Below are 16,646 nucleotides of genomic sequence, written 5' to 3'. Positions count from 1 at the left end.
TGCTTCTCCATCTTCCCTAACTAGACAGCGTTGTCGAATCTGTTGCTTGATATAAGAACATAATGGTTTTGTCTAGCTAACTGACTTATTTTCAGTGAGGCCTTGCAAATTTAGTATCTTTAATGATCATAACTAGGGAGTCATTAGACTGTGGGAGACTAATGTCTCCATGAGACGTTTTGATCAGGCCCCACATGTTTTAAATGTAGCATAGATTCTGAATTGTATTTTCTTATGCCTCAAACAAGGCGTGGTCTTCTTACTCTCGCTAAACCTTGTTTTAATGGCCAGACATTTCTGTAGTCTCTTTCATACCAGTCAAGCAATTGCATAATTCTTGCTTTTGTATCACTTTTATCTTGCTCTCATGCTGGTTGTACCTGCCTTCCTTCACCTGTTCCAAGATTGCAGGCTTTCTGGATAAATGCTGTACTTTATTCTGAGTTGAAGTGCAGACCACATAAAAATGTTGAATCGTGACCATAGTGCATCCAAGGTTTCTTCAGCATGTGCTACAGAGACCAAACTCAAACTCTGAGTGAACACTGTTAGTAGCTTATAGTAATAGTGGGCTGAATTCTGATATTTCGTATTTTCTAGTACAACTCAAAATGTTACAACAGACCAGGAGAAGAGGTTACTTCAGCAACTCCGAGAGATTACTAGGGTTATGAAAGAAGGAAAATTCGTAGATGGCATCTCTCCTGAGAAGGAAGCTGAAGAAGCTCCCTACATGGAGGACTGGGAAGGTAAGCAAGACCATTCTTACCATTATCCTGAAGATAAAATTGTGCAGCGACTACTCTAGCCCCACGCCCTGTCAGAATCTGTTGCTACTTTGTGCTGTCTTCTACAAAGGCAGTGTTCAGAACTTTGCAAGAGCAGCCTTGTTTTCCCAGCCCTAATAATAGAAAATGGATTTTTGGGGCATCCACCATTTTATACAATGCAAATACCACATTATCTGCCACCAGAAGTGGCATATGAATGTCTATATATGCGCCATCTGCTGCTAGGCCTTGGCTGTTGCAGGTTTATGTCTTTTCATTTCTTCACTGGGCCAGATTTCATACAAAATCATAAAAATCTTGGAAATGGGAATCAATATGTTTTTTCATAACTTACAGATTTCTACTTTTGATTCATAGTTCTTTGCTCGAGTATTGTAAAAAACAACTCTAGGAAGTTTGTCTTTTAAAAAAATTCTCCATTGTAACATCCTTTCTATTCTTAATTGTTTACTTGCTATAGAACTATTTTCAAGACATACCAGTTGAGCTGTTAGCTTTTAGAATTCATAAGGCATCTTGGCAGACTTAATTCCTTGCTACTTAAGAAGCTTTCCAAAATGTAAAGCATGAACAGCACCCTCGAGCTCTGTTTTCTTCATGATGCATTTCTCTAAAATGAAATGCACAGCTATTGGCTCATATCTGTTTTTCCAACTTTATGAGCGATGCTGTTTATAGCAAGAATCTTCAAAACATTAATCAGTCATTCTGTAAACAGGGAGAAAAAAATGCATCTATTTAAAGATCTAAGCCTTACACAGTTTTCACCTGTTAGCTCCCACAGCTTTCTGTGAAGCTCAGGCATTAACTCCTGAAAGTCTGGGTTGAAATCTTGACTCCCTGAAAGTCAGCAGAATTTTGCCAGCATCTTCCGGGAACTCATGTTTTGCACATTCTTGGCGTGGCATTAAACAAGTTATACTTTCAATGCTAAAAAAACAGTTGTTTTTAATAAACTTGTACGTTCATCACTTAAGTTACTACTACTTTTAAATTTTGTTAATGTTTCGAGCTGCATGTCACCTTCTTCCTCAGGTTATCCAGAAGAGACCTATCCTGTCTATGATAATTCTGATTGCTTCAAGCATAAACTGGACACAATCCTTGTAGATTATCCTGACCCAAACCAGCCCTCAGCGGAAGAGCTAGCAGAAAGAATGGAGGGCATGGAAGATGAGGATTATCTGTGCAAGGAAACCCTGCTATCTAATCTCACCACGGGGAGTGGCAGCCATGATATAATGCAGAAGAAGAATGAGGTAACTGGCATCAGAGACCAGGGCAGGGACCTTCATGGCAGCCTGGCCTTTGAGGAGCGCTGTTACTGTTGTGAGGAGGATGACGATCCTGCTGTCGCAGCAGAGAATGCTGGATTCCACTCTGAGAGCTGCAGTGAAGCAGAAGAGCCAGCCAGAGAGGAGCTGTCCGTAGAATCCGACAATGAAAATGCAGCACTGAAAGAGCAAAAAGCCAGTGATTCGGATGAAACAGGCACACTGAGGAAGCGCAACACAAAAGGACTTGAGTAATAGGGACAACATGTGGACATGATCTAGATGGTGACAGTAGAGGTCATAAACTGTCATTTCATGTGGGTTTTTGTTCTGATGTTGCTGTTTGCTTTCAACTCCTTGTACTAATTTCATTCCCACAGTAATGAGCGCATCATCTCCTACCTGAACTGGAAGCCAATGCCCTCTATCATGCAGTCTTGTCATGGCTTATACTGACTTGCCAGCAACACTTTGTCTTGCTTTTTTGGAGGCTGATATGTTGGAGCAGATTACATGGTTCAGCTGTTCATGATTCTTTCCTTTCTAATTTCTGAACAATCGGTTCTTATTTTTGCCATTGTCATCCAAGAGTTAACCAAATGTCTCTTCTTACAACTATCTGCGTCTTCCTTATGAAAATGACTCAATATGTATTTATGAGCCTATCAATCAGGAAGATGGAGGAGAAAATATGCTTGCTTTCTCTTACCTGGATGTTAACTGATCGGCAGAACAGACCATAGTCACAAGAGTGACTCTCCTACTCAACTGTTGTCCCCGCAATCCACATGCTACCACAGCCCATAGGGACGCTTCCTAGCACATTATATGCTACAGGACCAGATGTCTAATCTATTTCGTGCCCTAGGAAGAGCATGAGAGAGAATGAAGCATTACCATTTGTGCTTTGTCTTTGCCATGGCCGTTAGACTGCTTGGTGAAATGCCGAAATAAGTGCAGGGATCAGGCCATAGCCTGTGTTCTGGAAGACTACTGAAAATATCCCTGGAGAGCCACCATGGGACTTGGAGAGTACTGCAAGTATATTTATTAAACAGCTTATTTTAGTCCAATCTGTTTAACAAAATACATGTAGCTGCAGCATAGCAGCTTTATTCTTAGCTCACTGGGGCATAGCTTAGGTGTGTTTGAAAAGAGAGTGTCTTGGCCTACACACTCAGATCAGGCTTTTTAAGATCGATGGATGGCCGCCTTTGGGTTATTTATAGAGAATTCCTACTACAAAAACTAGGTCATACTAAAGGAATAGGGAAAATAATGGAGAAAACATATTGAATACATACCCTGTTTTATTAGGAGCATATTTATTTTTAAATCATTTGATAAACCTTTATTTTGTTTTTGTTTTTGTTTCAAAATATCCTGGACTCTTTCAGCACTGGCTTTCACTTTTCACCATGGCAGCAGTTTGACCGCTCTCTGAACTCATGTTTTCTTCACTGGGAATCTCTGCATGTGTAAATGCCAAATTGTAATTTCTCTGCCTTCATCTGTATCCTTGAACTGGAGCACTAACATCACCTGACATCAGTCACTGAAATGAAAGCTGTTTCGTACTCTTTGCCTGCTAATACTGTCATATACCAGCAATTGAAGACTTTTATCACAAGCTTGTCTAGCCACATCCCTGTGGTGGCAGACACTGTCCTTATTTGAAAAAAAACCCCACATCTTATTTAGAAAATATTACTACCGCAGAGAGAGCTGTTAAAGGACTGCCTTCATTTCACTGCAAGTAGCATTGTTTTCTCCCCCCCTGCCCCACCCCGAACAACAGGCTTCCTATTTAAACACTCCTAAAAGCTATATGTGAGGAGAGACTGAGTGAGGAGAATGGGCATTCCTGGTTCTTTTGCAGCAGCAGTAGATTGATACTATAGTAGACTGATACTGTTGCATGGCTTGCCAAGCATGCAGCCTTTATTAGCCAGATGGTCTATGATATCTGTACACCAAGGCTTCTGTGGATGTAGCAGTAGTCCATCTCCTTACCATGACAAACAAGGATGCCATCTCAGTTCTCCTACAGCTTACAGAAACATGGACTTACTTACAGAATTTGTCATGTCTGCAAATATGTGCTTATGGTGTGCTTCAAATTCCCACTGCTTATAAAGGTATGTGACATTAAAGTAATTCATGGTTTTTATTTGAATTTGTACTTGAAGTTTCCAATATATTTTAAAACACATTAAAAAGAAGTATGTTATGCATAAAGTAAAGGTAAGGTTGGATTTAAAAAAAAAAAAAAAAAAGGCTATTTTCATACCTTAATAAGTTTAACTAGCGTAAAGTTGTTTTGCGTAACAAAGCTCATATGCCACAGTGCATTAATCATAAAACTACTGCAGAAGGCATCAAAGTTTTCATGCTGCTAAGGACAGGTCAACTTAGGACAATATCCAGCAAGTCACTGTTTGTGTATATTGTACTACGGTTTATACACAAACATGGGGTACAGGTAAACAAACATTTCTGTTGGCCTTTTTGGTGGTCACAGTTTCTGTACTGGCTCAGCCAGTAGGGCTACCGGGCCTTGACACAGCACTGACTATGAAGACACACACAAAAAAATTTCTCATACCTATTTAAACTGCTGAGTGCTGCATTAGTTAGTTATGAACCAACTCCAACAGCAAGGAGTGTAACATGAAAAACTACTTGAACAACAGAAAAGGAGCTACATCCCTGATAAAATAGACTAATTAGCAGTATATTTTGAGATGAAAGGAAGAAGGTCCACAGAAGGACTTAGGAATAACAAAGCTTTTCGGTACCCGTTGGCCTAGCAGAAATCATGGTTTCCACAATGGCTTCCCTGGGCAAAGCCAAAGAACAGCCAAACATCACCAAGCTAGGCAGGTAAGCAGGGAGCTGCTTTGGCTGAACACTAGCAATGTCAAAGGGAAGACTCATCCCTAAAGAAGATTGCGTCTAAGCGCAAAGGTCACTATGTCCATTTGGAAATCTCAGTAAGGAAGAGGTTGTTAAGCATTTAAGAGCTGTCTCAGCCTCTGCTTGTGAAAATTAGAGCTAAAGGCAGCCGCCTGTATTAATGGGGACACTCAGTTGCAGTAGTGTGAGGCATTATTAAATCCTCACACTGTGATTTGGAGCAAGGGCCTACCCTTCACTTTCCCCCTAGGATGGCCTAACTAGCAGGCTATAGGCTGTTCTCTAGCAATGTCCTCTGGAGCTGTTTCACTTTGCATTACTAGTTAAATAGCCTTTTATCTGTGCGAGACATATCAAGAAATAGATTCAGGTGTGGCTGTGGTCCCAAATTAATAACAAAGATTTAATTCCTAAGTAGACTGTTTTTTGACCTTGTTTTCTTCTGATCCCCCAGTCCTTACTGGAAAATCTTTTTTTGACAGAGGAGTGGAAGTCCAGAGTTTCTCTTCAGGCCTCTTAGCATAGATAATTATAGCATTCAGCTCTCTCCTGGGAATTAGTTTGACAGGCTAACATGATCACCACAGAGCCAGCACATAGCTGTGGATGACACAGGCACTAAGCACACATTGTACTGGAGTGCAAGAGAACTATTCCTTCAGAACACCAATATCAAAAGCCCAGTGAGCCCATACTAAAACAGAACCAGTCATTAGGATTTCTTCTAATACCTATGACACAACTAAAAGCTTTTTTTTTTTTTTTTTTTTTCTTTACATCACCAGGAAGAGACAAATGATGCTAATGCAGGTTGACTGGTGCCAAAGAATCTAAACAGCTCAGTCACTTTGGCATCCCCATCCAAGGTACCAGTAAGTGCTGTGAGAATGGAGGTATTTATATCATCTCACACAGCAGTTTACCAGCAGCCTTCAAACGGACTAAGTCTCTTCCTGCTTTTATGTGCCACTCTTATTTTTGTTTGCTTCATTGCCCCCCCCCCCCAACAGAAATGTGTATTTATAAGCATTTTAAAATAGGCTGCTCTCACAGGTGTGTCCAGCATTCTTAACAAGCAATCATTCATTCGTAGGAGACAGTATTCATGTTTTGAAGAAAAGCTTATTTGGATCAAATCAGCAGTTCACAAAGAACTTACCAGCTTCTAGTCTGGGTAAATCAAAATCATAGGGCAGAAAAATCAGCAAACCTGGGACTCCAGAAAAAAAATTTTAGAAGCTCACTCCCACTAAATTCAGAGTCAGGCTTATTTAAAAAGGACATGCTCCTTTACTTATCGTATTTCCCACCTAGCAAATTAAATGGCGATACATTCTGTTAAAGCTAAAATAAATAGCACATGTTTAAAATAAATAGTTTGATAAAAATTTTATAGATATCTCTCACTATATATATATATATATATATATATATATATAAAATAAGTACTTGTGGTTTTATTTATATATATATTTATAGTGTTTTAGATATTTACAATATATAAAATGTATGTATATTTATATATTTTATACCTTAGATAAACTATAATATATATAAAAATGCAATGATTAATTATTTCTGAGTATTTGTACACAGGTACAGATAATTACAGGTGTAACATGGAATCAGAAAAATAAATAAAATATGGATTATCATCAGATAATCAGAAATGTACTGGGCCCCAAAAATGCTATAAACAGAATTACTAATTCAGTAATGTTTGGATAACAGGTAAACATGTAAGATGTTTTTGATACGACTCACAGACTTGCCCATTAGTGTTCATTTGTTGGCGTCTTTCCCTTTTGAGCTAACTGTAAGGCAGTAAGAAAAATTTTGAGGTCACAGCCCAATCTAGTGCAATAATCTTCTATAGAAGTGATTTTTTTTTTTTTTTTTAATGCACATACCATTATCAAAATACTGTTTCTATCCGCATGTATCACAAAAACTGGACAAGAGAACCCAGGTAAAAGTTATAAAAGGGGTCTGTTTCTCAGTACTCTTTAGCAATTACATATTTCAACAAAAAAAATACAACATCATACCTAGTATTCCTTGTACAACTGCAGCTGGAAAGGTGGTCTGGTGAGCTGATTTTTCTCAGCTTGTGAACTTTACCAGTTTTAGGGAGAGGCACAGATTCCTGGAGAGCAAGTCTAGACACCTCACAACATGCTTGTTTTTCTAATCTTTCCAGGATGCCCTTAGATAGCATCCAGAGATCACTCCTGCCCTTTGTTGAAAACTACTGATGTGATCAGCCACCTGCCAAAATGCAGGATTACCCCCGCCTGTGTTGTTCCTGACAGAGATTTACCTGAGGAATCTGAGTCTTCTGTCACTGAAAGGTTCTGAAATAAGATGGTCTGTGCCAAGGTTCACTAGCCTAACACTAGTTCACAATTTCCTGATGTTTAACCTGACTCCTCCTTGCTGCTGTTGGCATTATTTCTGTCACAGATACGGAGGACAGACAAGTCTCTTCTGCTTTCCAGTAGCTTTTTACATATTTGAAGATTTTTTTTTTTGTCTTTGTGTAGTTGATTATTCCAACCTAAGTACATTTGCTGCTCTTGTCCCTACTGAACTAACTATTGCTTAGGTTTTTTTTTTTTTTTCAGACCATTTTGTAGTCTTGTTTTGATATAAATGAGTAGACCAGAAATTCAGTCCTTACCAATAGAATCAGAAAGAGTTCAGTTAGCATTCACAGAAAACAGCAGCGAGGTTAGCAGGCACTGCGGATAGTTCAGCAATAGAGATCTAAGACAGCAAATAATTGGGCTTCTACTTGCCCTGTGTTCAATTAGCAGTCTCATTGTCCTCTTTCTGAAAAATGAGCAGGAGCAGTATTTCTACACTTTGCGTTAATTTCAAGTCTTTGAGCTCACAGTTCACCAAAAGATGTTTACAGAACGGGTAAAGTCCGATACTGCCTTTTTTTTTTTTTTTTTTTTTTTTTACAGTTACTTGTAAGTTTTGGAATTCATATTTTAGCATTAAACATTAAAAAAAAAAGTTTATACAGTACTGGAAACTCCTTATGTGAATAGCCCCCCCAATTCTACATAGATATTTATTTTGAATCTTGGGTGGGGAAAGATATGCTCATGTCAAACAGATTAATATTTCTGCACAGATGTTCTCTATGGACAAACACTGAAACCTCTATGCCATACGCAATGTAAGTTATGTGAAAATACAAAATTAATTGTTGCACAGACTAATAAATAAATACATTTGCTCCAGAATACCAAAGAGTTTCTTTAAAAAATTTAGTTCATAAAAGCACATTCTTGCAGGTTTATCTAAAACACAGAATAGTTCTGAACAAAAATGAGATGCCTGACTACTTAAAACAGGACAAGACCGTCTTGTGCAAACAGACATAACATACGCATTATGAAAAAAAACAATGCAAGTGGTTAAATATAAAGACAGTTTTTCTCAATTGTGATATGTTCCCCTTTTAAATCCCCATATAATTTAAATGAAATTTAGATGGTAACTTCCTCATTCTACTGTATATCATTCATTGGTTTATTTAAGAAAGGTACAGCGATGGATTAGAAAATGTTCCCCGTGGGAGAAGAAATTTTTAATAAACTTTACTTTTTCGTTTTATTATGACAGAAACATCCATGTAGCACCTACATTTTCTACTTGGAAATTGAACTAAACAAGACAGCAACAATGATGCATTCTTCTTAGCACATACATATATTTGCACACATAACATTGGAAATGTTCACAAAGGCATAAATTAAACCTATTCCTAATACTGAGAATGCCTGCCATACTGGGCATGATGTGTGCCCCTTTATCCTGTTTATATAATCCCCAGATGCTCTTATTTTCATGCTGCTGAGTACAAGATTTATTATTTAAAATAAACTGTTAGTTTCAATCACAGGAAGAGATTTTTCGCATTTTTAAAACAGTAACAAAAGTAACAAAGGTCCAATATTCATCTTTTTTTCCATAAATATTTTACCAGCAATAACTTGGTTTCTTATTGTACTTGTTCAGGAAACGCCGTATGCAATATGGCAATTATGCAGAGTCAGTTATTCAATATGAGTCCTTAAATCACAGACAAGTATTAACAGTGTTTTGTTTTTAGAAATGCCCTGTCTGGCTGCAGTAATAACATCTTAGACTTTTAAGGCACATTTAATAGAACATGTCACGTTCCTCACTGACCGACATTTATATAACCCTTTTGGTCTGAATGAAGCTTCATGGAATGTGCGTAAGAGCAAAATTTGACCTCCCTTCCAAATCCACTTTCAGGAGTATCTGTGCAAGTAATGCCCGATTTCTAAGAATCCAGACAAGCCCCCTCCCTCCCCCCATTTAAACAAAGAGAAGAAATCATTAGGACGCTTGTAGACGTGCAAGTACAGCATTATGGGGATACAACAGATGTTAGTGAGGAAAGTTTCAGTTATACCAGTGGGCTTTGCATTAGGCCCTAAATAGAACAAAATGTGTGAAAATAGCATTATAAAGAAATTTCTGCATAAATCTGTTTAGGAGAGAAGTAATTGGTAGAGGGAAAATTCTTACCAATATAACACAACATGAGCAATGACCATTGTGGTCTAGAAACCAATACTGAATCCTATTACTCCCACCAAAGGATGCCAAGTAGTATGCCAGGTCTCTGGCAAGAAATCACCCTGCTGTCATTTCCCCACCATACCACCACCTCCTGCCTGCACACTGCAGTTCCTCGGCATGTGCAAATGGAGCCTGTTGTCACTTTTATTTGGTTTTATGTAACTGCACTCCTTAGCTTGTTTAGTCCTCCTGGGCTCCTATGCTGAATATAGTGCAAGCATAATTAAAAAAAAAAAAAAGTTATTTTCTTATATGCAGTACAAACATCTGAAAATTTTGGTTGTCTTAAAAAGCCACAAGTCCCAATTTCTGCCTTCAGGAGGAGCTATTTCTTCAGTATTAGAACAGCAGTATCTCAGTGGCTTCACTTCTGCAGGTCTTTTCTTTCAAGGTTTCATGTACATCTCTGCAGAAGTGTCCTCAGACTGCAGACAAGTGCACGCAGGGTAGGAAACACCACACGGGGGGAAAAAGCATGCATTGTTACATAGCAGAATGACAGTGAGCATACAGTAGTTGCATTGCTTAGTGATAAACAGCCCTCTGCAATAGCTATGCTGTGTTTTTCTTTTATGATGACTGCTTGCATGAATGCTAAAGAGGGCTTTCATTGTCTTCCATGTACAGGCAGATAAAAATGAAAAAAGGAAGAAAGGAAGATTATTTTCGCACTAAGCAAAGTTGTGATAGGCTCTGTAAAAATAAACCTGGTCATTCTGGCATAGTTTACACCATACCCCTACCATCAAGCTAAACTATACTAATAAATGAGCTGCTTTTAACTTACAGTCCGTGGATCCCTGTCATCCATAGAAAGCCAAAGAAGAACATGGGCTGTAGTCAGGAAACTTAACTGCATTATACAAGTGTCAATAAATCAGAAAGTGCTGAAAAGCACTGCAGCATTAAAAGAGGACTTTAGAAATGAGGCCTCTGGTGTATAGGCTCTGAGCTTTGACACTACAATTCAAGGAGGCAGCTGCTAGAAACACTATACTGCAAGTCATAATTGCTGCCCTGAGAATAAGGCAAGGTGAATCCCTTTACATATGTTCTCCAGCATCTTGGTCAGAAACCTATTCCAGGCTTTAAAATTCACCAACTACCTTGAACTGTGCAATCTGATGAGTAGCCCCATTGAGGATTACGCAACCGGAAATGCAGGCCACCCTACTTCAAAATGAGAACATATACACAGGGATTTAACACACTTTAATTTACAGACATTAACTTTATAGCTTTCATTGACTTAACTTTCTTGTGTGTCCCCACACAGAAAAACTTGCACAAGCTTGAAAGAAGAATGTTACAGAAGAATAAAAATCTGGATTGTAAAACGAGGAAATGGAAGTAACACAGATTATTAAGAAGCTGAACATGAGCATCTACCAGCCGCAAGAAGGATTTGACGTGGTAACACATAGGAGTTCATCCTTACAGACTGATCTGCACGCTCCAAAAGACAGAATAGTAACATAGTAATTGAGACAGAACCTATGTTAGTTAAAAAAAAAAAAAAAATCTTGTCATAGTGTCATTGAATTCAATGGCTCTTGAGAATCCCTAGTAGCTGAAGAGCCATATTCCACAATCAGCACTGCAGACAACATTGCTACAGTTACTGCAAGAGACAGCATCACTGCCATGGTCCTACTTTAAAAAAGAAGTTAGGAGTTATAATATATAGCATTTTAATGTTTTCAGTGCCCACTATAAAACACTGAATCGCCAAATAAGTAGGGTTAGAAATTAAATGTAACCCTAATGTTTTTTTACTTAGAAAACCTCAGTGGGTCTGATACAATTTATTTGCTGAGCAGCTTTTCAGTTCCTGACATTTGCACAACACCCTAACGTCTCTTCTGGGCCGTTAACATAAATTAACATGAATGAAACTTGGATTTTAGTGTAATTTCAGTTGCCTGATTAAAACTCTCTGTAGTAGTAGTGTTTGGTTTTCCAGTATTCCCTGTTAAAGTGAAAGAGCTTAGTCTTAAGAATGTCGTTCAAAACTGAGATCCTCTGTCCGCTCGCTAGTCAGTCACCTCTGGTAAACAGATGAACACAGGTTTGGGGACGGAGAATGTAGTTCTCGTGCCCGCTCCACAAATACATTTTTGATTTTTTTTTTAATAAATGGCAAGTGGAAACCTCCTCGCCATTGAAAGAATACTACTGCTTACCTACTGCTTCTGAATTGCTGTAAGGCTTTCCTAGCTGAAGTGCATCATCTTTGTTAAGGACTATTTTTAGTTTCTGATTATCTGTTCAGGTTGATGTTTACTGGCCTAATTACAGACTGACCCCGAGATGTATCGGAAAGTACTGCAATAAGAATAAAAATAAGGGGGGGAGGAGGAAAGGAAAGCGGTGCCATTCCGGTAAAAGAGGGCTGTATGTTCAGGCCAGGTCCTAGTGCTGAGTCACAAATTTAGTATGCAACAGGGTCATTGGATGTTTTATGGCACACGCTGTGCTGCTACCAGTAATAAGACTGCTTGTAGGAAAAAATTTTTGTCATGGCACTAAGCACTGATTATTTAGCCTAGAAGTCCTTTTTCTTTGTGTTTTTTTAGGTCAAAAAGTTAGTATTTTTAGAATCAAACACCATCTACCAACCTCCAACTTAGAGGCAGCAGAAGAGCTGCTTTTTTGATACAATCTATTTTGTTTGGTTAGCAAAATCTCCAGAAATAGAGGTGCATGGGGGGGGGGGGGGGGGAGGGAGGGAGGGAATCAAGAAAAAGCATGTTGTAAAGGCTACCTTACTTTTTTCCCAGCAGGACTAGCAATTTCGTTTCATATGTCAACTGAGAAAAACTTCTGGAAAAGGCAGCTCCCTCTCAACTGAATGAACTTTGGTCTGTGTGCAGCTACTTCAAAGTCTCTTTTCTTTGAGCCCAAACTACATCTTTGAAAATGTTTTAAAAAGAATAGCTCACAAATACCAGTGCTTGAAGACACAGGAGGATCAAAATAGTTCTACTTCTAGCCAGTGAGGACAGGAGATCCTCCCTAAGGAAGAGAACACGATGGTAAAATTTGTGTTATCTTCTAATATGCCCAGTCTGGAATGAAAAACTCCTCTTAAAAAGTGCAACATTTCACAAACATGACTGAACACTGAAATTACATGGCATAGGCGGTGCCCAAAGCCTGACTGTTGAGGCAAAGTATACTCTGATTTCGTATACTTGGGAGATTTTTCTCCGCTGGCAAAATAACTGATCTCATGAGATAATTTGCTCAGACCTCAAGACTACATGTCTCATAAAATACTTTCCTAGACAGGAAGCATAGCCTAAAACAAAAATCAAAGGGAATGACACAATTCCTGCTGTTACGTGTTTGGTAAGTTAACACAGGAAAGGTACATCATTTCTTAGGGGACATGCAAAAGTGCCTAAGAGAATTAGGAGGCGCAGTCCTGTAAGGACTTTGGAAATCCCATCACTTACTGTGTCCTGAAAACTCTGAGAGATTCCTGCAGCCAAAGGCTCTGGGAGTTTGTGTAGGCCAAGCTGTTTCCATTTGCACAGATGTATCTGCAGGATCACAAGCTTACTACTTAAGTGAGATCTCAAACTTCAAGGCAAGCTTAAGGAAATAATACTTTGAATGAATAATTTCCTTGTAATTTCAATCTATCTGTGAGGATTAAAATCAGCTAGATGTTAACACTAAAATCTATAAACACAGTTTAAAGCTTGCATTCTATTACTTAAAGTTTGTTTTATAATTTACCGATTCTTCTAATGAGCATTGTGCCAACTGGGATAACCTCAGTAGAAAAGCCCACAGTTATGGGGTCAAATTTGAGAAGCGAATTGCATTGTAAACATCCCATGAGAGTATAAAGGCAGTCATAAATCCTAAGACTCAGTGTTTTTAAGTCAGATGTGCATAACAGAGTCACAGTCTGCGGTAACAACAGTTTTGAACAGCTGAGTCACATCCAAGGAAAAAAAAGACAAGTAGTACAAAAGGCAATTTGCAGCACAATCACCACGTGCGTCAGTTTGCTACATAAAAGCATAAATAGGCAGCTAGATTAACTGAATCACTGCAACACGTTCAGGAATAGTAGTTTTAAAACAAATAGTGGTGCAGACTAAAACACAACCAGTACAGCACTGTGAAAAAGAAAAGTAAAACAGATTGTTTGTCTTTACTGCTTTTCTGTACATTTTGTGACCAGGATGACAGAGAAGGTAAAAAGTTCAAGCCCCACTGAAATCATTGGCAAGACTTCCATCAAGTTCAACAGTGTCAAGGTTTTATCCTAAGGAAGCAGTTAGCTATTCAGTTTCTAGAGCAGATAATTGTTCTTATTTTACTGCAGTTCATCAGTAACAATTAAAGAGGATATTTAGTGTGTGGACAGTGCCTGCCATCCATCAGCCTCTAAACACTCCCCTTCGGCCCCTCAGACCAATGGGCCCTGCTACATATTGTTTCCACTCAGCTCGTGGGCGCTGAGGCTCATAGAGTTTACATGCCTTGCACAAAGTCACACAGGAGGGATTAGAACCTTATCCCCAGGCCTGTGTTCTAAGAACTGTTTGACACTCTTCTTTTAGGCTGATTTTAACACAAATCTCTGGCTCGTAGGGACATCTTTGGCAAGCAGTACCTAAGCACAGAATAGAGGCATTACTGTTCATTGTTAGTAGGCTGTCTCTCAAGTAGGACTTCAAAACATTCCAGTTCATGTGCAAGCAAGCTTTTGTCAGAGTAATTTTCAAACTGCCGCTGAAGGCTTAAATAAAACCAATGATAAGCTTTCATTGTGTTATTGAGTAACTAAACTATAAAGTGAATAGAAAGCTTTTTTCCCTCAGGAACATAAGTGTAATTTTTCTGAATTGTGTCATCTTCCTAAAGCAATTTAGCAAAAGCAGTGTACTGTTTCCATTTTAAAAGAGTTCAAGAGAGCCAGTTAATTCAAGTCTTTTCACTGAAGGTAGGGAGAAACATACCCTTATTGAGAAAGAGAAATCCGTAATTTCTAGGCAGTTAAAAAAAAAAATACAACATATAAAATAAATTTTAATGCATTTTCACCCAATACACAGGCATTTGCAAGTATCAGCTACTGAGCTATATAGTTCATAGCAAAATACCAAAACACTGAGACAATTGTGCAGATCTTTTTCAGAGTTCCTGGGCTAGTAACTGTAAGAACTGAAAAATCTCTGCACAATTCATTTTGAATACCTACAGAGTAGAACCCTAAGAAGAACATTTCATACATGGTGAACACCACAAAACCACTTTCATGAAGTGGCACATCTGAGAGGAGCCTGGATCTGCAGTTATGTGAACACCAGTTCAAGGTTGTGTGAGAAATCTGAGAGCTGTCAGCCTGTAACCCTAATAAATGTGATTGCCATTCTATTACATGTGCTGTCCTTATTAGCCAAGCAAAGACACTTTACTGGTGAGCACACGTTTCTCTAAAAACAGGAAAAATCCTGCAGATGTTGTTGCAGGAGAAAAACAAGATAGTAGGGGGACTATCTGGAATTCCACAGGATCAAACCAGAAATCTTCCCTCTGACATCTGCCAAACGTCAGTAGAAACACTCTCTGCCTAAAACACCTGACAACCTGCTCTCCTGTACTACTAATGCAAAGACAAAGTATTCTGATACTGGTTCAGAGTCTTCATTTCTTCAGGGCAAGAATTCATTTGCTGTGTGACTGTATAGCATCCCGTCCTTGTGGCATCCTTATGTAAAATAAATAATAAGAAAATCACAGAAAGCTAAGATGCAAGGACTGGGAGTGAATTTCTTTACTGAAGGACCAAAGTGATCTCATTCTTAAGGGGCAGCTCTCACATAGGGTGAGATTTTTATAGGTAGAAAAGTAGGTCTAATGCTTAGTGCTTTCAGAGATGTTTCTCTGATGTCTATGCTTCTTCTAAGTGCCTCTTAAGTCTTCTGTTCATCAAAAGGCAGCAAAAAGCCAGGAAGTTAGAAATGATGGCTTTAGTTCACCATGACCGATAAAACTCTGTGGTGTCATTTGGGCCCACAGTCGTGGAGCTACAAGATTTTATTACAGAGCCCTTTTCACTAAAGCTTCTCTGTTCTAGTACCTCATGAGGAGAGCCAGCTGGGAACTCTGGTACTATTGTAAGGCAACTTGAATAGCGAGAGATTTGCCCAGTAATTATTAGAAAGCCGTTCCTGCAGACTTCTGAGCATCAGAATTCATAACAATGGCCTGCAACATTACTATTTTATGGGATGAATGCACCTTTGTGTGCCATATAGTATCCTACAAGAGGAGCAGAATGATAGTTTGTTCCTAGAAATAAACTCTTATTTGAGGGCACCAGCACATTTCAGTTCACAGAATCACTTTCAAACCCTTGAAAAAACGAAAAAATAAGGCAAGACTACAAAGGGAATTTGTATAACAGTTTGCCTCCAGGCTTGTGGACAGTTCTGCTCATTGACTGCAACCAATGGCTTGGAAACTAGTTACTGAATGTTTACTGAAAGAAATTCTGATTACATTTTAGTCAAGCTTTTTTTATCTACTACCTTTTAATGTGTTAATTTACTCTACTGAAAAGCCAAAGGGCCAAATTCAACCCTCTGATAAGGCTTCTATTGTAGGAGCATCACTGGATGTGCACTGAAGGCATTATCCATCTGTAGAGAAATCACTGAGTAATATTGTCAAAATAAACACTTTTGAGTTGCACATCCTCAAAGAAAAGATAAAGGGATTGTGAAGAGAATGAAGAGGAGCACATGAGAGATGAAGAAAATTAGATAAAAGATTAGGAAGAAACTGTTTAATGTAAACAGAGTGACAAGTTAGATTAAGAACTCTCATTAAAGCAGGGAGTATTTGCCTATAAGCAATTCAGGCAAGGAGTTTGTTTACAACACTGCCAAAATCAACAGCAGATGCAAAAAAATCATCAATATTGAGATTTTAAATAATACTAAAGCTACTGTATTCCAAATACACACTGGAACTACGTGAAGGAAATATATGGCTTGGTACCATTCATGTAAGT

The 16,646-nt window shown here is 38.5% G+C and overlaps 1 protein-coding gene across 4 annotated transcripts in view; it reads left to right on the top strand.

The window, feature by feature from the left end:
• Positions 1-4,203, top strand: part of RIC3 (RIC3 acetylcholine receptor chaperone) — a 39,957-nt gene extending 35,754 nt beyond the window's left edge. For all 4 annotated transcript variants that reach the window (XM_068944987.1, XM_068944988.1, XM_068944984.1 and 1 more), the window contains 2 exons: positions 601-749; positions 1,827-4,203. In XM_068944987.1, the coding sequence (XP_068801088.1) occupies positions 601-749; positions 1,827-2,320 (643 nt within the window). In that variant the 3' untranslated portion in view covers positions 2,321-4,203. The remainder of the gene's footprint in view (positions 1-600; positions 750-1,826) is intronic.
• The last annotated feature ends 12,443 nt before the right edge of the window (positions 4,204-16,646 follow it).

The sequence above is a fragment of the Struthio camelus genome, chromosome 5 (assembly GCF_040807025.1).
Source record: "Struthio camelus isolate bStrCam1 chromosome 5, bStrCam1.hap1, whole genome shotgun sequence".
Taxonomy (NCBI): Eukaryota; Metazoa; Chordata; class Aves; order Struthioniformes; family Struthionidae; genus Struthio; species Struthio camelus.
This window is presented reverse-complemented; position numbering and strand designations above follow the sequence as displayed.